The sequence below is a fragment of the Daphnia pulicaria genome, chromosome 6 (assembly GCF_021234035.1).
Source record: "Daphnia pulicaria isolate SC F1-1A chromosome 6, SC_F0-13Bv2, whole genome shotgun sequence".
NCBI lineage: Eukaryota > Metazoa > Arthropoda > Branchiopoda > Diplostraca > Daphniidae > Daphnia > Daphnia pulicaria.
Window position 1 is genome coordinate 10,260,430 of NC_060918.1, and position 24,979 is coordinate 10,285,408.

The 24,979-nt window shown below is 44.7% G+C and overlaps 1 protein-coding gene across 19 annotated transcripts in view; it reads left to right on the forward strand.

Moving 5' to 3' along the window:
- Positions 1–24,979, forward strand: part of LOC124343114 (basement membrane-specific heparan sulfate proteoglycan core protein-like) — a 59,774-nt gene that overhangs the window by 24,773 nt on the left and 10,022 nt on the right. For 5 of the 19 annotated variants that reach the window (XM_046796219.1, XM_046796206.1, XM_046796207.1 and 2 more), the window contains 39 exons: positions 2,048–2,161; positions 2,633–2,779; positions 3,260–3,379; positions 3,854–3,964; positions 6,165–6,386; positions 8,450–8,581; positions 9,114–9,221; positions 10,289–10,420; positions 10,594–10,701; positions 11,554–11,661; positions 11,734–11,850; positions 12,102–12,218; positions 12,878–12,937; positions 13,158–13,385; positions 13,528–13,656; positions 13,898–14,035; positions 14,101–14,232; positions 14,301–14,417; positions 14,486–14,724; positions 14,792–15,604; positions 15,695–15,767; positions 15,950–16,075; positions 16,154–16,273; positions 16,407–16,517; positions 16,724–16,843; positions 17,131–17,247; positions 17,368–17,484; positions 17,670–17,783; positions 18,019–18,080; positions 18,717–18,857; positions 18,926–19,066; positions 19,134–19,477; positions 19,548–19,956; positions 20,023–20,343; positions 20,399–20,981; positions 21,447–21,794; positions 22,207–22,524; positions 22,916–23,055; positions 23,116–24,709. In XM_046796219.1, the coding sequence (XP_046652175.1) occupies positions 2,048–2,161; positions 2,633–2,779; positions 3,260–3,379; positions 3,854–3,964; positions 6,165–6,386; positions 8,450–8,581; positions 9,114–9,221; positions 10,289–10,420; positions 10,594–10,701; positions 11,554–11,661; positions 11,734–11,850; positions 12,102–12,218; positions 12,878–12,937; positions 13,158–13,385; positions 13,528–13,656; positions 13,898–14,035; positions 14,101–14,232; positions 14,301–14,417; positions 14,486–14,724; positions 14,792–15,604; positions 15,695–15,767; positions 15,950–16,075; positions 16,154–16,273; positions 16,407–16,517; positions 16,724–16,843; positions 17,131–17,247; positions 17,368–17,484; positions 17,670–17,783; positions 18,019–18,080; positions 18,717–18,857; positions 18,926–19,066; positions 19,134–19,477; positions 19,548–19,956; positions 20,023–20,343; positions 20,399–20,981; positions 21,447–21,794; positions 22,207–22,524; positions 22,916–23,055; positions 23,116–24,709 (8,691 nt within the window). Of the gene's footprint in view, positions 1–98; positions 1,860–2,047; positions 2,162–2,632; positions 2,780–3,259; positions 3,380–3,853; positions 3,965–4,235; positions 4,401–4,611; positions 4,738–6,164; positions 6,387–8,449; positions 8,582–9,113; positions 9,222–10,288; positions 10,421–10,593; positions 10,702–11,553; positions 11,662–11,733; positions 11,851–12,101; positions 12,219–12,877; positions 12,938–13,157; positions 13,386–13,527; positions 13,657–13,897; positions 14,036–14,100; positions 14,233–14,300; positions 14,418–14,485; positions 14,725–14,791; positions 15,605–15,694; positions 15,768–15,949; positions 16,076–16,153; positions 16,274–16,406; positions 16,518–16,723; positions 16,844–17,130; positions 17,248–17,367; positions 17,485–17,669; positions 17,784–18,018; positions 18,081–18,716; positions 18,858–18,925; positions 19,067–19,133; positions 19,478–19,547; positions 19,957–20,022; positions 20,344–20,398; positions 20,982–21,446; positions 21,795–22,206; positions 22,525–22,915; positions 23,056–23,115; positions 24,710–24,979 lie in introns of those variants that run through there. The other 14 variants (XM_046796214.1, XM_046796218.1, XM_046796225.1 and 11 more) reach the window with 13 other exon arrangements.

Here is a 24,979-nt window from a genome sequence, read left to right on the forward strand (position 1 = left end):
GCCCAGGAAAAGCAAAAGGCGGGTTGCTGGTTGGATGGGCTCGCACTGCTGCGCTCCTTTCCTTCCATCATCTGAATCTTCTCTCATCAGTCTGACTCTGACCGTCCCGAGCTCCGGTTTGCTGCGCGCTCTCTTATCTTCTGTTCGTTTTTTTTCGCACACTTCGCCATTCTCCTTTCACAAGTCGAGGAAAAACCTGTTCAGCTTCCATTGTCCAAATTTTACCCGGAAGAATTGCTACGAGCAATTTTTCCTTGATTACTCTCCAACGGGAACTTTTCGGGGGTGTTTTTTACCCCCCGTTAGGTGCAATCATCGCCACCACAAAAGTGTTTGACCTCAATCCGTGTGTCTGCGTCCGTGTGCCGTAATCATTTGACGAACATTCGGGGCAAATTCTAAAAAATTCATCTATGCGTAAAGTGCTGCGATTGATTTAACTCGACTTATTTTATTTTCCCGCTTTCCAAATTCCCGCATCTTTCACGAACGAGGAAGAAAAAGAGGCAACAACGGCAAAGATGATGAATTATTGAATGATTATGATGATGATTCCCTGTTGATCGTGATTGTTGAACGCTAGGCTGCAAGCACAAATCACAAAGAGAAGAACAAAACAATATAAAAATAGGAGAAGAGAAAAACAAAAATCCCAAACGATTCATTTTCCCCCCTCGGGGGAGAAATAAAGAAGAAAAGATTTTCATAGACGGTGCGTGTTACGTGCGGCCGTACACTGGAGCGCATATAACCGCTGTTGTTGTTGATGTTGTTGTTGTTGTTGATGTTGTTGTTGTTGTTCTCTCCTCCTCCTCCTCCGAATCGGACGCAATTTAAGAGGGATATTGTGTGTGTGGCGCTGTGCTGCAGCTGCCCTGTCCGTGTGCTTTTATTCCCGGGATTCGTGATCGTTCGTGTTCGGGCGTTCGCCAACGGATCAACCCGCCTTTCTATAATAACTCGGGAGAAAGAAAAAAGAAAGGAAAGAAGAGAGTAATAGCATTTTTGGGGAATCACGCGTGATCCGGCCTTAATCTTTGGCGTCGGCCCGTCATCCTCCCGATCGTCTTTGTGGCTGGAGCCCCTGACTCGCATTTGACTCTTTAAAATAAACGAGAAAACACATCGGAATTATTAGCAGCACCCATACAGCCAAAGTTGTTGTTGTTGTTGTGGTTGTTCGGTGCTGCTGCCGTTCATAATTTTTTTTTTCTGGTTGGGATTCCTTTTTCTTCTCTTCTCGCACACACCTCATTCCTTTTTTCTCTCTCGGTTCTTTTTCGTCGGAATCCATTTACATTTCGTTTGAACGAGACGAGCCGAAACGACGACGAGGAAGAAATTTAATTCCGCGCTCGCTGCTGCTGCTGCTGCTGCTGCTGTGTGTGTTGTGATCCAATCGAACAAGAATCCCCACCCTCTTCCCTCTATCCCGTCCGGGTTCTGGTTCTCCTCGTCTGCCTTGAATTATTATTATATCGGTCGTGCAGTCGTGCAGTCCAGTGCCCTGTCCAGCAGCGGCCCAGTGGCGGTGTTAGTGTGCTGTAGCATTTTCCACAATCGAAATCAATTTGTAATCACCGGCACCTCGGAAAAATTCTTCTTTTTAAAAAAAGAAAAAACCGGATCTGTCCGCTCGTGCCGCTATTTCATTTTTTTCTTCTGCGTGTACCGTTTTCCCGATTCAATCGGCTACGATCTCCGTCGTTTCGTTTTCTCTTTCACTTGAGGACGGTTCAACGTCAACATGAAGCCCGTCGGCTCGTCGTTGTTCGTCTGGTTTTTTCTTTGCGTGATTTTAGTGGAGTCATCAAGGTCAGCTCTGGCCCAAAAAGCCAAAGGCCACAGATCGGCCAAAGGTATCTATGTATTTAATTGAATCATTAAATCAGTTAATTAGAAAAGAAGGTCGTCGCCGTACAGACTGCCTAATGATTTTTCTAGCCAATTTCTTTCGCGTCTTAAGGCTATGACAATCCTTAAAGGGATTTCCTTTTTCATTAATTATTAATTTCGGGTTTTTCACAAACATTTTTATGATCCTTAGAATGTCGAAGCGACGAGTTCAAGTGTAACAACAACCAGTGCATTGACAAAACCAGAACGTGCGACAGATACGACGACTGTCCCAATGGTGAAGACGAAGAAAATTGTATCTTTGGTAAGTTATTTCTTTCCATCTTTTTGTGTAGTTTTATTTCATCGAATCCGTTAATCGGTCGGACAAGCGATCATCCGCCATTTTGGCGTGACGGTTAATTGCGTGAAATCTGACCGCCGTCTATAATTTGGCGTTAACTCAAACAACAACACATCACGTTTTTGATTGTGTGATTGTGTCCAAATTCTACGTGCCTTGTTTAGTTTGGCTATCCAAAAAAACAATGCGGAATTGCGGATGCATCCGCACCGGAAAAAAATGTCTTTGTCCTGTGATAATCGTCTGCTCGTGTGTTTTGTTTTATTTGTTGCTTGTCGTGTTTGTGTGTGTCGTGTCCTCAAAGTGTTGAATCAATTAACACCTTGTTTAATTAATAATAAATAAAAACCCGGAAATATGGCATGCTTGCATGGATGGATGGATTGCTGGCTGGATGCTGACAAAAAAAAAAAAAAAAAAAAAAAAATACAGAACCGCCGACAACACCGGCTGCTTGCCAAGGCTTTCAATGTAGTGACGGAGTGACATGCCTGGATGATGCCTCTAGGCAGTGCGACGGACGGGCCGACTGTCCCGACTTCTCCGACGAGTTGAACTGCCCACAACCACCAACATCAGGTACGTTACCCGCTATTTTGGCATTGAAAAGACAAAAAGAGCTAAAAGCTTATAAAAGCTCATCGAATGGTGAGCTCCGCATTTCCGTTTTGCATTTACGTGTTTCTGTCTAATATGGATGGGCTTGGCTTATGGCCGGCTGTCTTGATACGACGCCGGCCTATCCCAAAGCCCCTTGATTGATCTGTATGTATACATACAAGCTCCTGAACAACAACAACAAAGCATTTTTGTTGCTGAATGAGAATGCGCTCTGGCTGCTGTGTTTTTACACGTTTTATGTGTTTGTGCATGGGAGAGGCGCCAAAATTCAAACGGCCTCGGAATGTGACGCCGGACACCAGAATAAACGGAGAGGAGAGAGAGTTAAAGAGTCTGTGAAGTGTGAGATCAAAAAGTTGTCGAGGATCATGCGACGATGATGATTCACTCTCTAATTTCACTTCGGAATTGAAAATGCGTCAACGTTGTACATTGCAGGACCTGAACCGTGCCAGGCCGGCGAGTTCCAGTGCAAGACCGATAAGACTTGCATCGCCATTGCTCAGCGCTGTGACGGCCGAGAGCACTGCCAAGACGGCAGCGACGAAATCGGATGCCGTAAGTGACAAACTTTTTTTCCTTTTTTACCCGAGCGGCAGTTTCTTATCAATTTAACTGATGCGCTCTTCCGCCTTGCTCCCGCTAACCAGCTCATTCCAGAGCCCCCGTAATAATTCCGACGGTGTAAATATAGAGAGGCTAGTACATAAATTTCAGCACTTTTTCCTTGACACTTTGAATCCACAGTCGGAATATTTCCTCATTCAATCAGTCAAAAGAAAATTGAATTTATTACCAAAACAGAAAATGTCTAAAAGTTTCGTATTAATCCATCATGTGTGGCAACATTTCCCCATCTTATAATTGTTTCCCAGTAAACAGCTCCCTTTGCAAAGTGCTGCCAAATTGGATTTTCTATGCGTTACACCCATTTTTGGCCAGCGGTGCCTAGTTCACGCTCTCGTGCTCAGCTCGTGCTAATGTGATTTTTCTCTTTTTAATTTCTCTCTGGATTAATGACTCGCCACCCAGTCTGTTCCAAGGATCAGTGGCAATGCGACTTTGGCTCCTGCATCGACGTCCGCATGCGATGCGATGGCAAAGTGGACTGCCCAACCGACCAGTCTGACGAGGCCAACTGCCGTAAGTCTTGCAATCAAACATCTTTCAAGCTCTTTTTCACTCATCGGTGCATGAAACATGTACCGTAGTTCAACATGCTAGTTCATCATTCTCATCATATTCGATGCTGCTTTTTTTTTCTCCATTTGCATGCTGCTACTTCCCTCTTTGCTGGCCCTTGTAACTAATTACGATCGTCATCATCACGATACGATCAACAAACGCAACCTAAAAAAACCAAACACATCCTTGACTGCTGTACGTACCTAAAATGACATGGTGTATACCACAGCGGCTGCGACTTGTCCGAGCAATCAATTCAAGTGCCTTTCATCCGGCCGGCCCGTGCCAGGTTCCGGTGGCACTGGAAGTAGTACAAAGGTCCAGTGCATTCCGCAATGGCAAAAATGCGACTCGATCGACGATTGCATCGACGGCTCCGACGAAGTTGATTGCGGTATACATCGACTGTTAAACATTCTTTCTACTACCATCAGCTTAAATCATTCCTCATTATTCATTGAATTAACTGAGCTTTTTTTTTTAAATATCATTTTCAACCTGATTCATTTGCATGATTATTTGATCTCATCTGCTTAACCTCGATGGCTTTCTCATTCATTCATCTGACCCCTGCTGCATGCCGACTACCACACCACGACCGACAGATAGAGACTGCTCTGACAATCGACCCGATCTGTTCAATTGCGGTAATGGGCTCTGCTTACCCGTTTCGGTCAGGTGTAACATGGTCACCGAGTGTCCCAATGGAGCCGACGAATACCTTTGCGAGGGTATATTAACACAAACCGTTTTCTTTTTAAATATTTTCCGCGTCGTCCTTCGCATCTCGTGCTGTCCTCGGCTCTACTTTCTCTCCCGGCTCCTTAAATCTCCATAGGCTGATGAGACTTCCATCTTTCGGGGCCAAGTCATTCTCAGTTAATTAGCATTATACGATCGACTTGGGCATCTGTATAGCGTGTGTGATCGGCGTTTCATCTAAGAGAGTTAGTCACTAATTTATTCCCCCCTCGGAAAAGGCTAAAAGATGAGGAACGAAACGAGTAGGAAAAGAAAGAAAAATCAGGAAGGGCCTTGCAAGGCAATTATGACGCCGTGTGCCAGCATCGCGTTATCAACTGATTTTTGAGCTGCCGTTAGATTGAATGGAAGGAGGAGCCAAAGTCTGGGGGTTGCAATCCAGCTGGGTCGAATTTCGAATGTATAGCGTCGTCGTCGTCATCTCTTTTTTTTTAATACATCGGAAATCTTGACCTGAATTTCATGCCGTCGGTTGGGACGCTCAGCGTTCCCGGTGTGTCTGGAATCATCGGGTTACTTGATGCCATACCATATTCTACAGTTGAGACTGTATGGGGCCTCCTCTCGTATGTAAAGAGCGACTCAGAGAGCGAGGGGGTAGCGCCATAAGACACGGATGGAGCGTGTGGATCTGACGGTTTCGATCGTCTAACCTATCGTCGCCTTTGTTGCAATTGACGCTCCTGTGCTCCTGCTGTTGCTGTTGTTTTTGAAGTTCCCCTACTTCATTAAGTTTCCAAAGTTAACAATGCGCTCCAGGAAATCTTAAATTGTCGGTGCCGATCATCGACAGATGATTTTCAGGTTCCAGATGATAACAGTCTCTCTCTCCAGCGCATAATTTTTTGTTTTTATCATATATTCTTATTAGATATCCCACCGTGTCTCGAATCATTTCTTTTCATCGGGGTTGTTCCTAGTCGGGTTTAACACGAACATCGCACGTAATCGACGACCAGCTCTTTTGATTAGAGTCGAGACGGGTTTTTTCTACCTCCAGTGATGCGTGGAATCTTTGACCTCATTTACCAAAAGTCTATCGTAAACAGTTATTATATTCCCGGCGCCAGTCATTTAGTACTAGACTATAGTGGGTTACCAGGATTATTTTCAACATTCCAATCAGCCATGGAAACCGAGCCGTAACGTGCGACGCAAATTAATTGCAATCCGAATCAATCCATCGCAATCAAAAGGCTCAATGGTGGAGGTTTCAGTGGTGGAAGTTTCTGTTCTGGTGACGGTGTAATGATTGTGTATATGCGTCCTAGCACGATCACTAACTTCTTGTCAATGTTTGTGTCTTTTGTTATGTCACTGTCTCGTTATCAAATCTGCTGCCCCTCAAAAATCATTTTTTAAAAACATCCAACTCCACCCGTGCCGATGAGTTTAGTTGTGACGGAATCGACGACGCCTTCCAATGTGGTGACGATTGAACCCACTCCCGGTCCCACAGCCGCTCCTCCAGTAGTCGATTCGTCTGCTGGAGGTGTAGGCTCATCTTCGAATTGTCGCTCGGACGAATTCCAGTGCGACAACGGTTCGTGTGTCGGGCGACATTTCCGTTGCGACAACGTGCCCGACTGCAGTGACGCAAGCGACGAGGACAACTGCAGTAGGTTTTCTTCTTTTTTTTTTTTTCTTTCCACGATCCGCCTTCTTCTTTCCGCTCCTTCTTTTTAATTCGTAATCAACATCATCTGGTTGTGTCTACTTACATCATTTCAATGGTTCAAGTGAGGCCGGCGGTTCACAAGAACTAAATGGCCGCAACCAAACCAAAACCTACACTCGTTCAAATTCTTGGATTTCTCATTTGAGAAAGAAAGAAAGAAATGAACTGGGCTCGAATTACGCTAGTGGGCACCACAAGAGAAACAGACGTCCGTTTTTGTTGTGGTAGTACATTGGAGAAGCCCATTTTATTTTTTTCCAGTGGGCCATATATCCGCTGATGGAATCATGTTTGCCCATTCAGCGAGCCATCGTTTCTCTCTCTACTTTTGCTCTCAGCGCTTAAATCTCGTTGGCCCTCCCTTTAGACGAGGCAGTATGCTCGGATATTGCTGAGACGGCCCGAATGCATGCAGACAGCTCGCCAGACTCTTCATGAGCAGTATAATATACTGTGGGCTTGGAGCAACTGCATTAGATTCAACCTTATATATGTAGACCGTAGGACTAGATTACCATATCCGGAGGATAAGGATAGAGAGAACTGAAAATGTTCAGTCAACAAACGTATACATACTACAAGCTATATCCTGTGTGTGTGTGTGTGTGTGAGTATAGTATAGTATATGGATATCATGGTTTATGCCGACTATACTCTACGCAGTAAAAGAGAATAGGCGAAAGAAGATGGGATTGCTGTTCTTGCTAAATTTCTTGCTCCCCCTTTTTTTTGCGCAAACTAGTTAGAAACACTCGTAAGTCTTGTTCACTCTTTTCTCACTTGCCAGAGTCGCCTACATAATAATAGACTCGGACATTCAACCAACAAGAAAAGCTGCAAAATTCATTATGCCGGCACCATTTACCATAGGAGGCTTTACATAGTAAATCGACTTTGTTGCGGGAGGAAAAGAGGACAACAACCATCCCATATTGCCCTTTTCGCAAGTTCTTTTTGCGCCTCGGTTATTATTTTTTTTGTTTCCTTTAAGACTTTCTGGTCTCTAATAAGAAGCCGGACTTTGGCTTCATCAAATCCCACTATATACGACTATACGTCGTTATATTTCCTTCATCTTCTTCCCGCCTCTACAAAACCTCACGGATTGATCCAGTGATCTTTTCCTTTTTTCTCTCTCTCTCTTTTTTTTCTCCCTGCTCTTCCTTCGGTAGTGTTCGCTGACCCGGAACTCAATAAAGAAGACAGGTTCTCTTGATCGAGCATTGATTTTCGGTAGGGGGGAGAGTAGAGGAGGGAATGGCTGCAAAGAAGAGCTTGGGAGGTTGAATCTTTCCAAATGAAAGTTGCTATAAAGAGATTGGTCTATAACGTTGGATGTGCCCGCCTTGGAGGTCCTTTTTTTTAATTTTTTTTATTTGCCTCCATCTCTTTTTCACTTTTGTTGGAACAATGCCAACCGGCAACGGAAGTCTACCGAGCGGCCGGGACTAGACGAGTGCTGGTTGTTGCTGAGGTTTTTTTCCCATCTTTTCCAGTCGCCAAAAATAAAAGCAGGAAGAAAACAAGGATCCAAAGTGACCCCGATCCCAAATTGACGACGAATTACCGGCGTAGGAGGCAAAAGAAAAACGAGCTCGAAGTATTAACAACATCAAACGATTACTTATTGATCCGTAAAGCCCTTTCAGAGCGCCAGTCTTGATTTAATACGGACGAGTTGTTAATAAATTGCGCGCTATTAGCAGCGGCAGAGAAATACGATTCTAGGATACAGACGGTATTTATCAAAGTGAATGAAGACGGTAATGACGTGCCAGTTTGTCGAGTACTGTTTCACATCATCGCTCAACTCCATTTGGTAGTCCGTAGTCGATAGAATCCCGTTTTTCTTCTACTTCTTTTTTTGATTGCCTTTCCCCAATTCATCGCCATTTCCTGCTGATATTTCCGCCTTTGTGTCCGTTGGCTTTTACTTGTGTGTGCTCAATGTTGTCTGTTGCTTTCCATATCGACTCCGCTACAACTTCTTGGTGACGCAAAAGGCTTGACCCCGCCGTGTCCGTGGTCCAATCCTTTCCGCTGCGGCGACGGCTCCTGCATCGACGCCAGCACTCAGCGGTGCAATGGCGTCGCCGAGTGCGCCGACTCCTCTGACGAAGCCGACTGCGTTATTCGTAAGGCCCACTTTCATTTTTCACCACCAATTTTATTGTGCCTTGTGTGGAATATAAATATATTTTTTCTATCTCCTTTTCACTCAGCACGAACGCCCTTTTTTCCCCCTTTGCTTCCATGTCCGTTTGTGTCGTCAGTGTTTTTGTCTCTATGATTGTCGTGGGTTTCGGGGGATTTGTTATGGTTTCTTTCATCCCTTCTTTCTCTTTTATTGCCTTCGAATGCCAATCAAATTGACGAAATCATCTTCGTCCATCGATCGCCAAAAAAAAAGAGAAAGTTGGTAGGAAAAAAACAAAAATAAAAAGGAGAAAAAGTGATCACCGCCGCTGGTGGGGGTTGCATTGCATCTGCTGATTCGATTGTTCGTCATCTGATTGATTGCATTTCGTCCCTGACATTTTTGTTTGTTTTTGTTTTGATCATTCCGAGTCGACTGTCCCTTGATCATCTTCATCTCGTTTCACATACTCACTCATATTTTTTCTACTTGCTATTATGATTCTTTTTCGACCCGCGGTATCGCCAAAGAATGCCATAGCAACGAGTTCCGCTGTTCCGACGGAACTTGCATTGACATCCGGCGAAAGTGCGATGGATACGACGACTGCCCTGACCGATCCGACGAGATCAACTGCAGTAAGTGCATAACTTATTCTTAGCCATCATATTTTTTGTTTGGGCTTTTCTTTTTGCTTATCTCTTTTTGGGTTTCTCTGAGCCTTCCACACATGATACTGTGTTGTATACACAACTGATGTCTTGTTGTAATCCTCAACCCAGTGTCAAGATGAATTGCTCATCACTCGAGCGAGCAAATTCTTGCGCTGTGTTGGCCCAAGGGTTTTCCAAGATCCGCTAGTCGTGCCTTTCGTGTCGTTGGGTCCGCCACTGTATTCCTGTATCCGTTATTTCTTTTCCTATCAATCATCTCATTCTCACACCCCTGGCATTCTTATTCCTTTCCTACGTTTCATTGTCCACTGCTGTGTCCTAGCTTTTCTACAAGGCCCAACGCTTTTACTCTGATTGGTTATGTCAGTCTACGTGACCAGCAGTTACTGGGGATTTCTCTCAGTGGATTATTTCCTTTATAACGTCGATCCTTTATTATGCGACAGTCATCGCAGATGTCACCAGTAAGGGGAAATGGTTAGCTGTTTCTCATTTTCTTCTTCGTCATCTTTTATGGGGCTGACAATGTTTCTTTTACTCTTTAGCTTCTACACAGATAATGTTCAAGACAACTTTTGAAAATTGGATTTGTTGTTGATTGCTTTTTCCAGATATTATAGTCGGCCTCTTTTGGTTGGTACAATTTATAGTTGCCAAACGGGATCGAGATTCATAAAACCGAGCCTGCAAGGATATATAGATTAACACCAAGGGTTATATTGTTCAGTCAAGTTATAGCGGTGATGACATAAGCTGATTTTTATTCAAATCAAGTGTAGGAGAGTGAAGAATTCAATATCATTCAGGATATGTTTTCCTATTTTTAGTTGAATTTGATACCTTTATACGTTTTATCAAGGTTTAATTCGCTCGTGTTTGTTTCTTGGGTTCTCTGTTGCTTATGCGTTCTTTATGGCCTGAATCATTTCTACATTTCTCTTTTTCTTTGTTTGTGTTTTATATTTTTTTCCCTTTTCTTACTTTCTATTTGCAATTTTTGTTTGTTTGCAATTCTCGTCCGTTCCGTGCAGCTTCTTGTTTGGCCAGTCAGTTCCGCTGTACTACCAGTGGTTTTTGTATTCCGTCGGTTCAAAAATGTGACGGAATCGTCGATTGTCCGGATCGGGAAGACGAACTTGATTGTCCTACACCTCCCCCGCCAGGTTTTCTTTATTTTTCCAATTTTATGTTATTTCTGCTTATTATTTGTTATTTGTTCATCTATCTGGATGTCATCCATGGAAATCAATGGAATTTAATTCATTGATCCAATCAAAACTAACTTAATCTTATTAGCTTAAAATTATACTAATTCATTTCGTTTTTCACGTGACAGTCTGCACCGAGTACCAATTCAAGTGCAGAGATGGAACTTGCCTGGACAATCGCCGACGCTGCGACTCCCGCAACGACTGCCCCGACGGCTCTGATGAAGAAGATTGTCGTAAGTCCTCATTACCTGTTCAATACAATTTAATGTTTCTCTCCATTAACGCTTCTATACAAAAAGACATGGCGAAATTCTGTACAGACTACTAATAAGCACAAGCTAAGAGATTTCATTTGCCACTCTCAATGGAGGACGTAATTGAAAGAGGTTTGATGTGTCCTAATCGGCGTTAAATTGGTCCCATTGGAATGCGCCAACTCCCGACTTTCACGCTCATTTCTAACCTTTGATTTGTACATTGACGGTGCTGATGGCTCCTGTGTTGTGTGTATATATATACAAACAGGCTCATTTTCACCATCGCTAGACGACATGACGTTAGGTCGCCAGCGTTGCCAGCCGAACGAGTTCGCTTGCGATCTGGCCCGCTGCATTGAACCGGCCATGCGATGCGATAATTTCTACGATTGCATCGATCTCACAGACGAGTTGAATTGCACCGGTTCGAACACTAATAATCCCATATGAGTAGTAAATGATCGTCAAACTCGCCTTGTTAGAATTCCTGCTTGTTTCTCTAATTCGAGTAGCAGTCTTGATTTTACTTAGATATCCTAGTCTAGATTTATTTCCCTCTCGTCTCTTTTTAGTCAACAAAAAAAAAAAGCTTCGCATGTGGCAGAGTAAATCACTGTCAATGGTGATGGTGGTCCGTTTTGATTTTCATCGGTTAAATTCGACTTTCTGTTTGAAATGTTTTCGTTTTGAATGATTTGAAGGCCGTTTCCAAGCGGTCGTCAGCACGTTTGGTTTCGTGATCGTTCAGTGTAATAAATAATACATGATGAGACTCGGTTTTGATTTATTATTCTTTTGCCTCTTTTTTTCCCTTCCGCCGACATCTAGAATGTCGGACGGATCAGTTCCGCTGCGGCAGTGGCCAATGTATCGAAGGCGACCGACGATGCGACCGAACCGTCGATTGCCCCGACCGAAGTGACGAGAGCAATTGTGGTAAGTTCCCCGTTCGTGTTTGTTCATTTGATTTTTGATTAATGGTATACCCAACATCTTGAATATGTTTAGGTGTTCAATGCAAGAGCGGTGAATTCAGCTGCGTTAGCGGCGACCAGTGCGTCCCTTACAGCCTAGTCTGTGACGGCCGTAGAGATTGCCAAGACTTTTCCGACGAAGCCGAATGCCGTAAGTGTTTTCCACCCATTTTTTGTTATCTCTTTACCATCTCATCAAAAAATGATTTCATCCATCACACGGCCGTATTTTTAAAATTAGTTAATCTATATTTATTATAGTAGTACACTTAAGGTAATTAAATTAAGATTAAGAAACGTCCAATAATGTAATGAATAATTGGGTATACTGTATAATACTACTGTACATAACTTGGACTGCCATCAACCGTGTCATGTGTGTGTCATGGAACAATAATGAAGAATGGACCAAGTGTCCGGAGGGAGAGTTCTCGTGCGAGAACGGGCCATGCATTCCGATGGAGCGGCGATGCGACGGCCACATTGACTGCCCAGAATCCAGCGACGAATTCGACTGTCGTAAGTGCTCAACGTCGACTATCAACAACAAAAACAACAAAAAATAAAAAACAAAAATAAATAAATGAGCCTCTGAAAATAAAGAAAGGCGCAGTTTTTGTGTGTGTGTGTTCGTGTGTGCAGTCAAGAGAGAAAGACAAATAACAGCGTGATCCCCATCTCATCTAGATATAACTCACTCCCATGTTTGCGTCTGATGCTGCTCCTTTTTCTTCTTCTTCTTTCCTTGTCTTGACTTGTCCCTTTTTCTTGTAGCTCCACCCCCTTTTGTTCTTTCCATTCCAAATATTTTTCTCTTCTTCTTTTTCCTCCTCCATTTTGGCTTCATCGATCCTCGGCAGCTCGTTGCCAACTCTTTGCCAACTTCTGAACAGGAGACGCCCGCCTTTATGTGTATGTATGTATAATCGGCCTCAAAGAACGGTGTTATCTACTACTCACTAAGAACTCTATGTTAGACATTGGCTAGTATGTTCCGTATGATTCATCATTTATCGATAACTTAATAATGTCTATAGAACCGTGCCCTGTCCAAGTGTCTAACTAACCTGAATGGTGACTAGCATCTTAAAACTCAAACCTAAAATCTTTACCAACCAACCATGAAATAAAAAGTTTCGTGATTTCTATTAACTATTCATCTTCTTTTGGTTTGACAGCTACCAAAAACGACGAATTGAACTTGAAAACTTATCCCGCCGACCAGACCATCCTCCAAGGTAACTTTTGAATCTCTTTGATTGCTATTGATTTTCTTGGAGTGATTTTGCAAATGTTGTGTCGTCATTATAACTGTGATCTATTTTCATTTACACGCTGCTTTGAAAAAAAATCAAGGCGTGGTCGGTAAGGAATTTCCCAACGTCGTTTCCTTTCCCTCTTCCTTTTTTTGTCAGTTGGAAGAATTCATTTGATCTGAATTGAATGTAATTTGATTAGGTCGTGAGGTGGTATTCCAATGTCGAGATGAAGGACCGGCTCGAGCTCCAGTACGATGGACCCGCGGTAGTGGAATGACTCTACCTCCGTCCACTCGCGATAACAACGGACGCTTGGAAATGCCAAATATTCAGCCGGAACACACCGGAACATACATTTGCGAAGCTGTTGGTTATCCGTCAACGACTCCTGGTTCTCGGGTATCCGTCTACCTGAAAGTCGATCCTTGTAAGTTACATAGTTCCCTATGAACCCTTGAACTTGTTTTTCCTTCTTGTACTTTGCAAAGACTAACACGAAACTCGAGCCATTGCCCAATCTAACCAAACAAAAATTGCTTCACATCCACGTCCTTTCTCACGCAAACAAGCTCCTGCTGGATCTGCACGAACGGGTAATCGGTCCGTGTCTCACGGCTCCCGGTCCCAAATTCCGTTCAGTCACACAGTTCACAAGTTCCAGTCGGATGTGGATCGTTTCCTTTTCCCATCCGATCACGGTAAAATAGGAGCACCAAAACGTAGAAAAACAGAAATTCCTTTTTCGGAATTGCATGATGAAGCATGCTCAAACGCGGGCCAAACTTTGCCCAATCAAATTTTGTTCCTTTGTAGTTGTTTAGTTTCATTCGTTATTTAAATTCGCACCCGCATGAAAAAAAAAAAAAACCTCTTCAGCTTTGTCTGCTTTGTACTTGTATATCTCTTCAGATTTCTAATTTATTCGATTTGAATCGACAGTTGCCGAACCGACGACACGTCCTCCAACGGCTTGTGGAGTCAATGAGGCCACTTGCATGAACGGTGAATGTATCCCGAAGAACGCCGTCTGCGACGGAGACTTTGATTGTTCCGATCAGTCCGACGAGATGCGATGCAGTAAGAATAAAGCTTGTTTCAGTAATCGCGATCTTTTGTGATGTAAACGATCCTTGCTCGATTAGGTCTCTTGGGTTGCCAGCCGAACGAATATCAGTGCGCCAACAAACGGTGCGTTCTTAAGAACTGGAGATGCGATGGCGATGACGACTGCGGTGACAACTCGGACGAACTTTATTGCAAACCGAGTCCTCCAGGTTGAATACATTTTTATTGTTTTTCTCACGCCAAGTGGTTAACACTAAATTTTTATGGGGTATTTAAGGATCTCCATGCCGTCACGACGAATTCCAGTGCCAGTCGCTCAATCAGTGCATCCCGCGCTCTTTCCACTGCGACATGGAACTCGACTGTCAAGATCGAAGTGACGAAATCGGATGCTGTAAGTAGAATTTTTCAAACTTTTTATTTGAAATGAATAAATCTAACAAATGTTATTTTGAAACACAGCCAAACCGACGATTCTCATCCCCCCACCACCGATGATCAACATCAACATTGGCACGACGATAGTCATCAATTGCACGGCCGTCGGTGTTCCCACTCCCGAAGTCGTCTGGCGTCTTAACTGGGGTCATGTACCATCCAAATGCACTATGACGTCAGAGTCGGGATATGGTGTTTTGACTTGCAATGACGCACAGATCATCGACCAGGGCGCTTACAGCTGTGAAGCCATCAACGCCAAGGTCCGGCTCAATTAATCATCTCTTGCCCGTTTGGAATCATTAGGAATAAGTAAATGTTTGTTCACAGGGTTCGACCTTTGCCGTGCCGGACTGCATCGTCGTTGTCAAACCCTCGGCGGACATTTGCATTGATGAGGAATTCAACTCGGCTGCTGTTTCGCCCGCCGATTGTCTGCCATGTTTCTGTTTCGACCACACCAAAGAGTGCAGTTCCAGCTCGCTTTACGTTAGCCAATTGCCACCTCCCAGCGACCAGTTCCAGCTCATCACCTTGCGCACAGACACCATCCGTAGCTCATCCAGCGCCCGCCTATTTTCATCGAGAGATGTCGGCTCTTCCGGTACCGCCAACCGTGCTTACCTGCGTTCGCCCAGTGCCAACGACGGAATCCAAGCCTACCGACGTGATTTCAACGCGAGGAGTGAGGTGGCCTTCTTCAACCTGCCGCCATCACACCGCGGATATCAACTCCTCTCTTACGGCGGCCAAATTAAATACCGACTGACTTATCGCGGTTCGGGTTCTTCCATCCGTGCACCGGACGTGATCCTTCGAGGCAACGGCATCACCCTGTACCACGAAAGCCGCACTCGACTGGAGCCCAACCAGCCGGTCGAAGTGATCATTCGCTTCCTGCCGGAAGACTGGAGCAAAGGCGCAGACTCTCGTGATTCAGCCAGACGTGAAGATTTGATGATGGTCCTCCAATCTATCGAGTACTTCTTAATCAGAGCGTCTTACGTGGAGAGCAGCGTTTTGGACACGACCATCACAAACATCCGGATGGATACAGCCATCGAACAAAACTACAACCTAGGACAAGCTGTTTTGGTCGAAGAGTGCCGTTGCCCACCTGGTTACATCGGCCTTTCCTGCGACGTAAAACATAATCACATTCAAATTCAATTATAAATTTTATGTCTGACCAATTAGACACCTCTTAATAACCGAATTTCTTGTCTATTCTAGTCCTGCGCACCCGGATATGTTCGCGAGGAGACCAGCACAGGTCGCTATTTGGGTCGCTGCGTTGCTGAAACATGTAAGTCTGAATCATCCATTAGCCTTATCCTTGTTTCATTTTTCATTGACAGAAACACACGACTCCGGGGGATTTTTATTTTTGACGTTTGCTCTTCTATTTGCATGGCACATCTTTTCTTTAAATTTGCATGGCATTTATTTACGCATTTCGGCTGCTTGTATGAATTCGGCTGAAAATAGCTTGCGACTCGTCTTACCAATGGACTTGTCCTAGCGATGGCACCTGCATCGACAACAGGCGACGCTGCGACGGTCGGTTAGATTGTCGCGATAGTAGCGACGAAATCGACTGCCAACCAAATCGATGTATATAACTTCACATTAGGCTTGTAGTTGCATGCTATTAACACCCATAATAACTTTAAAAAAAACCTCACACAACAGCATGCGATCCTAATTACGAATGGACTTGTCGCGACGGCAACTGCATCGATGTCCGACGACGTTGCGACGGCCAGTTGGACTGCCGGGACCGCAGCGACGAATTCGAATGCCCAACAGAAAGTAAGAAAGTTTCAATTTTTTAAATAACACCGTCTAAGGTAGTGCTACAAGTGGAGTGTTTATTTGAATTAATTCAACCTGATTAACCGCATGCTGCATTCGCACTACCACCTTCGAACCCGTGCTTGTTTAGATTGCGATCCTAGTAGCCAATGGCGCTGCGACGACCGATGCATCGATGCTAGTAAACGTTGCGATGGCTATCGCGATTGCTACGATTACACCGACGAACTCAACTGTCAAGGTTTTTATATAAATATGCGTAGTTCAATGGCTCTCTGTTATTATGTTCAGTAGGTATTTTAGATTTTGTAGGGTAGTAGTTGGATTATTATTTGGGTGTTCTAGTTTTTGGTGGTGCTAATGTTGGCTTTTGCATGATCGTTGGTGGATGATTCGTCCGGTGGTGATATGGTGACACAACACAAACAAATTAATTGACAAAAAAAGGCTGTGATGCCAGATTGGAATGGCGATGCGCTAATAGTCAATGCATCAACACTGCTCAATACTGCGATCGTAACGTAGACTGTGCAGACGGAACCGACGAAGTTTACTGCCCCATTCAAGGTCTCTACTTTATCACCAACATATAATCATACTTTCATTAGAATTAACAGTAGTCCTTGCTTCTTTTTATTTATTTGGTCTTATTCAATTTGATTTCGTCTCATTTGCTTTGAGAAATTCTTTATTTAATTCGTTATCAAATTGAATTAGAATAACTTGACACTAGAATGTTAAACTTCTAATTTAGAAACATTTATTGGAGTGCTTGCTTTTATTTCTGGTTGAAATGCCTTCCCTTTTCCTTGTATTTGGCTTTGAATTTATACCTTTCCTCGCCCTGTTGTAAGGGTGTGACCTGGCCACCAGGTTCCGCTGCGCTAATGGTCAACTCTGCCTAGACAAGTCGCTTCGTTGCGACGGTAAATTCGACTGCGAAGACCACAGCGATGAATGCAATTGCCCAGGTTTGTGTTAACAAAAACAAAAGAAGAACCGAGCCCAATTTCTAGAGTTAGAAACTTGGCTTGGTTTGGCTTATTGGCTTGTTGAGACTCTTTTTCACATGGGGTGATTGGATCATTAAGGATGCGGGTCGGATCGTCATTTCCGTTGCGCTGACAATACCTGCATCGATCTGTCAGAGCGATGTGACGGTCGGGTTGATTGCCGAGACGCCACCGACGAAATTGGTTGCACTTATAGTAAGTCCTTCTTCCTGCATGTCTTAATTACCTCTAGTCTATCCTTCCGTCTATCCACTTTTCTCTCTTTTATGAGGTCTAATCTCTAGTATTAGCATCACTATACTACTCTATTTCTCTTCCATCTCTTATTTTCTTCTTCTACTTCATTCCTTTGCTGCATGCGCTATACTTAACAATCAAAGCGTGCGACCCCAATACTCACTGGACCTGTGGCGACGGTAGTTGCATAGGTGTACGACTCTTTAACGACGGTTTAGACGATTGTTACGATGGCAGTGACGAGTTCAGTTTCTCAGGTAAGTTCGTGTTCTCTTTCTCGGCTTCTCTTATTCTATCGCACCACTTATATACTTTGAAGCGTGTGGGGGAGGGAGTTGGACAATTATCACTTCAACAACACGACACTTAACACACAATCAACATTTGACACGACAACTTTGATTTTATGCCGAAAACACATGGAACGACATTCCCCATCTTGTACAAAAAAATTTCAATTAATGACATTTGATTTTGATTACCTCAACACAGCCCAATGTAACCAAGCTGGAATCGTCAATGGATCATCGACCAGTAGCGGATGCATCTGCAAGGTAATTAGCCATAATTTTGTCGATTTAAGAATAGCAAAAAAAAAAATAATAATAATAATAACAATAAAAAAAGGACCCTTGATTGGTCTACGAGTTACATTGTGCTTAAAATTAAATGTCTATTTTTCAATGCTCCTCACTACTGTGGATTCATAATCTATTAAATGGTAGGTGTCGTTGAAGCTCTATTACGCGTTATTTGTTTATTCTTTGTTAACATTGAAACACAAAAGATGTGCAGTAGATTAGTTCGAATCGAATTTATCAGGCTAGAAAGTCGAATCGGTAGAGTCGTACGCGCGTTTATGTTGAAATCGTTTTAATTCCGCCTTTTGCGAAACGCTTAAAAAGTTATTCAATTGTTGATGAATTTGAATTTTTAAGAAATAAAGAAATAAGGAGCCGTTTGATTGTCTCGATTCGTTTTTTTCTTGCCTGATGTTTCGGTGACGATTGGGACAGCTCTATTCGTCTCCATTGTATCGTAATGCTAATAAGAACCTACCACAAATTGTGTGGTGGCCTCGATGTGATGGTGCAGTAGGATCTGTCGCCACTAATCAGCAAACACGATCAATCTCTCATACCCCATTCTGGATATTACTGGTGCTAATGGAACACTTCTTGATTTTACAGGATCTGGTCACCGGTCCGCGATGCGATCAATGTAAACCCAATACTTTCCATTTGAATCCCGATAATCAGGACGGTTGCATCAACTGTTTCTGTATGGGCATCACCAAAACCTGCACTGCATCCACTTGGTTCCGTCAACAGGTAATTTCACTCATCTCTTATTTGTTGTCAAGGGAAATGTCATGATTGAGACTCGTTTTCCTCATTAGATAAAGACCGTCTTCACCACCGACATTCAAGGATTTGCTTTGACTGACAAAAACAGACGTGAAAATATTGTCGAACGCGTCACTGTCAATTCAGTCAGCCGCGAAATTGTTTACCGCGATTTCAACAGACTGTCGAATGAGGTAACTATACTTAATTTCATCATTCATTGTTATTATTGTATATTAAATATTTGTTCAATCATCAAAGGTCCATTACTGGAAGCTGTCGTCCAAATTCATTGGGGATAAAGTGACATCTTATGGCGGTCACCTCAACTACACTGTGCGTTACGTTCCGCAACCGGGCGGGCGCAGCTCTCCCAACAGTGCTCCAGATGTAGACATTCGAGGAAACAACATTCGTCTGTTGCACTACCGTCGAGAACAGGTTGACGCTTCCAAGTCTGTGATGGTTTCCGTGCCAATCTCTGAGCAATATTGGCAACGCGAAGATGGACGCCCAGCCGATCGTGAGCATTTGCTGATGGTCTTGGCCGACTTAGATTCAATCTTGATCAAAGCCACTTACACTACGCGCACATCTGAAGCCTCGTAAGTTCAATCTGGGGGTATAATTCATCACAAATCAATCCTAATTAAATTTTGTTGTTGTTTTTTTAAGATTGTCTGAAGTGTCGATGGACATTGCCGAAGAGCGCAACACCGGACAGACTCGAGCCTTTGCTGTCGAGCAGTGCACATGTCCGCGCGGGTACAAGGGTCTCTCATGCGAGGACTGCGACACTGGATACACTCGTTCTGTCCAGGGTGTCTATTTGGGACTTTGCGAACCTTGTAACTGTAACGGCCATTCGAACGAATGTGACCCAGATTCTGGCGTTTGCATGAACTGCCGTGACCATACGACCGGTGAGGAATGCGAACTCTGCGAAGACGGATACACTGGTGATGCCACATTGGGTACTTCCAACGATTGCCGACCTGATGGTGGTCGCCCACCAACTTGTTCCTGCGATCCTCGTGGATCTCTCCGTCCCGACTGCCCCGACGGACGTTCTTGTTCTTGCAAGGTATACCTGAAACTATTAAAACATGTGAATTTCTGTGTTTTCTTATAAAAATTTCTGAATGAATAGGCCAATTGTCAAGGAGATCGTTGTGACCAGTGCCGTGAAGGACATTTTGGTCTGACAGAGCAGAATCCACAAGGCTGTTTAAGTTGCTTCTGCTCAGGAGTGGCCCGAAACTGCAATTCCGCCAAGCTCTGGCGCTCTCAAATTATCCAGCAAGTGATTGACACCCAACACGGTTTCACGTTGAGCGAGAGGAATGGTGTTTCAGTGCCCAACTTGAGAATCAACATCGACCAAAACGAAATCAGCTACACATTCTCCTCGACACCTGCTAGATCGCCGAAACTTTACTGGTCTTTACCTCCCCAGTTTACTGGCAACAAGGTACATTAGACATTTTCTTTTCGAATAGAAACCAATAATAAACGATACTTTTCAGGTGACATCATACGGAGGCCAAATTTCCATCACGCAACGCTACGACGAGCGTCAAGGTGCGGTCGGTCAACGTTTCACCGACAGCGACGTAATTTTGACGAGTGGAAGAATCTCATTGGCATTTGTCAACCCCAACCAAATCCAATCGGGTCAAACTGTGACGTACACTGTTCCTTTGAGGGAATCGGGCGGATGGCGTCGACTGGACACTGGATTGGCTGTCACTCGCGATGATATGATGCGTGTTTTATCCAACCTGCAGACAATTGAGATCCGAGCCACGTACAGCTACAGCATGGCTTACACCAGCATCAGCAACGTCCTAATGGACACGGCCGTCCCCAACAACAATGGCCAGGAACAACCCCGTGATGTCGAAGAATGTCGATGCCCAGAAGGCCACATCGGCACCTCCTGTGAGGAATGCGCTACAGGCTTCTACCGGGACCGATCGGCCGGCCTTAGTGGCCAGTGCCGTCGCTGTCCGTGCAGCAGCAACGAAGAGAGCTGCGTCCAGCAATCAGACAATCGAGTCATCTGCAATTGTCGTCGAGGATTTAGCGGCCGCAACTGCGAGATTCAAGGTAAAACGAGACATTTGATTTCTGATTAGAACCAAGCATGATGGGAATCTCATTCAATTATTTCTCTTACTTCACTTCGCTGACTATTGGTTCTGGGTTTTTGCTATTTCCTTGACTGCGGCTGTAACAACCAGCAATTTTTTATTCATTTTCTTCTTTTGCAAACTTTTTATTTCAAAATTCGCACTGTATTATTATTTTGATAAAGCTCCACCATTTATTGGTACAGTTAGTCACGGAAGCAGAAGCGATGATCTTGTCCATCGGTCGTGACACTTCTTTCAAGTGTTGTGGTCGGTAAATATTTGTTCAGTTAAAAGGGGGGCGAATCAATTCCAATTTTAGTAGGCTAGTGCATGTTTCTTTTTCTCACCAAATCTTGTGTGCATCCTCTTAAAAATGGACCCACTTGCATGTCGACTCTGCGCTGAAACATCGGACGGGATCAAAACAAAAAATAACCAGGTGGAATTCGAATGGAAATGGTTCCCATGAGGGTTCAAGCGGCTCCCGAACAAGTCGTCAATTTCGTCTGCGCTTACTTCAGCATGGAACGGCTCGAAATTGATCTCCAGCCCATCGGCCACAATCACATTGATGGAAAATTGCTTCCCAATTCTGCCCAGTACTCGCTGTCAAACACGTCGCTCATGCTTGGCCAACCTGTCCGTGACATTCTGGATCGTTTCGCGTGGGGCAGTCGGCGCACACTTTCACTCCGCATCGACGCCGGTCACCGCCAAGTTAAATGCCGCGTCGTCAACGCAGACGGACTTATCCTCGGCGAACTGACGGCTCTGATCCAGCCAGCAGGTTCCCTGTCAATCACAAAAGCAAAACAAAACTATTTCAATCGCGCAATCCAACAAAAGCATAAAACAAAAATGAAAAACGAAATCGTCTGTCGTCCAAATCGTCCGTCGCAAACCGACAATGTTGCGCGCGCTTTTTTTATCGTGTTTTTTTCTCCGTTGCGCTCACGTTTCACGACACGTACATACAGACACGGATGAAACTCAATATAACATTAACCTCGATATCGCTTTGCCTCAATGTGTCGCTTGTCCGGTTGTCATTTACAAATTTCTGTCCGTCCGTGGCTTGATTTTTTAAAAGTTGTTGTTCATATTCGTGGCAAAAGTCTCGTTTGCTAACTCTAATGTTTTTAGAGAATTTGAAATCGCTAATCGACTGCTTTTACACTGTTTCCTCCATTGCACATTAGATGGCGATCAACGTCCTCCTGCTCCACCACCTCAAGCCAGTCCTACTATCATCCTAACGGTGACTGATCCTAGGATCCAGATCGCTGAAGTTGGCTCAACGGTGAGATTCCGTTGCAGCGGCCAATCTTTGGTCGGCCGACAAGTGCTTCTTCGTTGGGGTAAAGAAGACGGCTCACTTCCTTCCGGTCGTGCCCAAGACGATCGTCGTGGTGTTCTTATCATCACCGACATTCGGCACACTGACTCGGGCACATACGTCTGTAGCGGCCAGGACGGCATCAATGTCGTTACGGAAACGGTCGTTCTCAACGTCGGAGGTTTGTCTCATTCTTCGTGTTCTAATCTCGATCCGTTGGCCAACCATCCATTTGATCGGATGTGAATGAATGTTTTCCTCGACCTTCCTGTACCCAACACTAATTATTCTCATCGGCCAATTCACTTGTTTAATCCATTTTTTGTGTGGCACGATTGGCAGCTTTCTTTATGGATGTTGGCACAGTCACAGGTATATAATCTATCCTCACATTCCATCGCAGTTTGGGTTACTCCTTGCTGTTTCACAACCCTCTGTTCAAATCTTTTCCTTGAGTTTTTACTTGCATGTCGAATTTTCTGGTCGATTTTTATTGCCAGCATGTTAGTTATAAAAAACCAGAGCTCAGTAATAACAACGTCTAAAATGTTTGGCCGATTTCGAACAATTAGGACAAAGCCCCAGTCCACCGCTCGTCTCGGTTGAGCCTCGTTACATCGAAGCCACACTTGGACAGAGTATCGACGTCCGTTGCACTGCCCAAGGATTCCCGGTCCCCAGCATTCAATGGCTCTCTGCTCGCGAAATTTTCGTAATTATTTCAAAATTTTATATTCTTAATTTTTGCACTAAATGGATTCATTCAAATTAGGTACCCACAACGGACGGAGTACTCAAAATTGCCTCGGTTCGCAAATCGGACGAAGGAGAATACACTTGCACTGCCACCAATCCTTCTGGAACAAGCACAGGACGAGTCAACATCTTTGTTCGAGCAGAGGCTGCTCCTCCACCACAAGAAAATCCCGTCCAGGTGGTGATCGCTCCTACCGACACGACCGCTCGACGCGGCGAAACGATCCGATTGACATGCCGAGCTGAGATTATTGGCGACCGAGTCGTTCCTGTAATCCGCTGGACCAGAGTTGAAGGCGCATTACCTGTCAACGCCGGTCAGTCCGCTGGAGTGCTGACGATCCCAAGCGCTTCGCCATCTGATTCAGGCATTTACATCTGTACGGTGACAACCGTTTCCGGCTACGTTCAACAGTCACAGGCCCGCGTCACTGTTTTGGCATACAGAGGCCCACCTACTGTCCGCATCGAACCGGACAGACAGACCATTTCTCAAGGAACTTCGGCTGAACTCCGTTGTCTTGCCGTTGGAGACCCGTCACCCACCGTCCGCTGGACTAAAGTTGGAGAAGATTTCACCAGCAATATTTTGGTGACTGGACCTGTTCTCCGCATCGTCAACGCCATGGTCCGCGATCGAGGAATGTATATTTGTACGGCCGAGAATCCCGGCGGAGTTGCCCAGGCATCGGCTATCGTCGAGGTGGAACGAAGAGAACCGCCTGCAGTCGAACTTTACCCGCAGACCAAACAGACTGTGGTGCAAGGAGGCAGCGCATTGTTCCAATGCCGTGTGACGGCCGGAATCCCAACTCCTCGCGCCAGATGGGCCCGTGTCGACGGTCGACCTCTGCCCAATAACGTCGAAGAACTGGACGGCGGAGTGATCCGTTTCAACAGAGTCACAGGCAACGAGCAAGGCCAGTACGTCTGCACTGCCGAGAACGACGCCGGAAGCATTACTGGTGTAGCTACTTTGACTATCCAGTCGATCCCAATCGTCACCATCAGTCCCAATCCTACCAGCGGACCCATCCGTGTCAAGGAAGGTCAGCGTGTTAGACTCGAATGCCGAGCCCAAGGAGATCCTGCGCCATCAGTCTCCTGGAAGCGCCTCCGCACCGGATTCCTCTACGACGCCATTGATGCCAAGGAGACTCAGCAGATCGCCGTCTACGACATCACGCGCGTGACGCAATCCGATGAAGGAACCTACTCGTGTACTGGACGAAACGACGCTGGATTGACGGAAGAACGCATCCAGATCGTTGTCGAAGCATCCAGCGGTCGAGGCGACATTGAAGAGAATGAAATTGAAGCGGACGGCAGTAGCAACACTGGCGGAGGCAACGTCATCGGTGATGATGTCTTCCGAGTTCCTGTTGGAGGCACTGCCGAAATGCGGTGCGTCCTCACTGGATCGCAGCAAGGAATTTACCTGGATTGGGTGCGCAGTGACGGTGGTTCTCTTCCGGCCGACAAGGAGATTCGTGACGGTATCCTCTACATCCGCAACGTTCAACCAGACGCTGCTGGAGTTTACTCATGCGTCGGCATCAGTTCCCAAGGCACTCAAATCTTTAGTGCTGACAGACGTCTGGAAGTAGTCGGTAAGTTGATTGTTTCTTAAAAATTTAAATCTCCTTCTTTATCCATCGATCTTATCTTAATGCTTACCAATATGGAAAATAGGAGATCCATGTGATCTCATTAATAAAGGTACAAATCGATAGTTTAGAGTTGACTTTAACCAATTGTCGAATTGATAATTTACTGTTTTATTTTAATGCTTTACCTTCAGCTCGGAAGGGTAAGTTTATTCAAAAGTTGTAGTTATGTTTGAGTCTTAAACCTAAAGGGATTTAGTTGCCTTATTCATT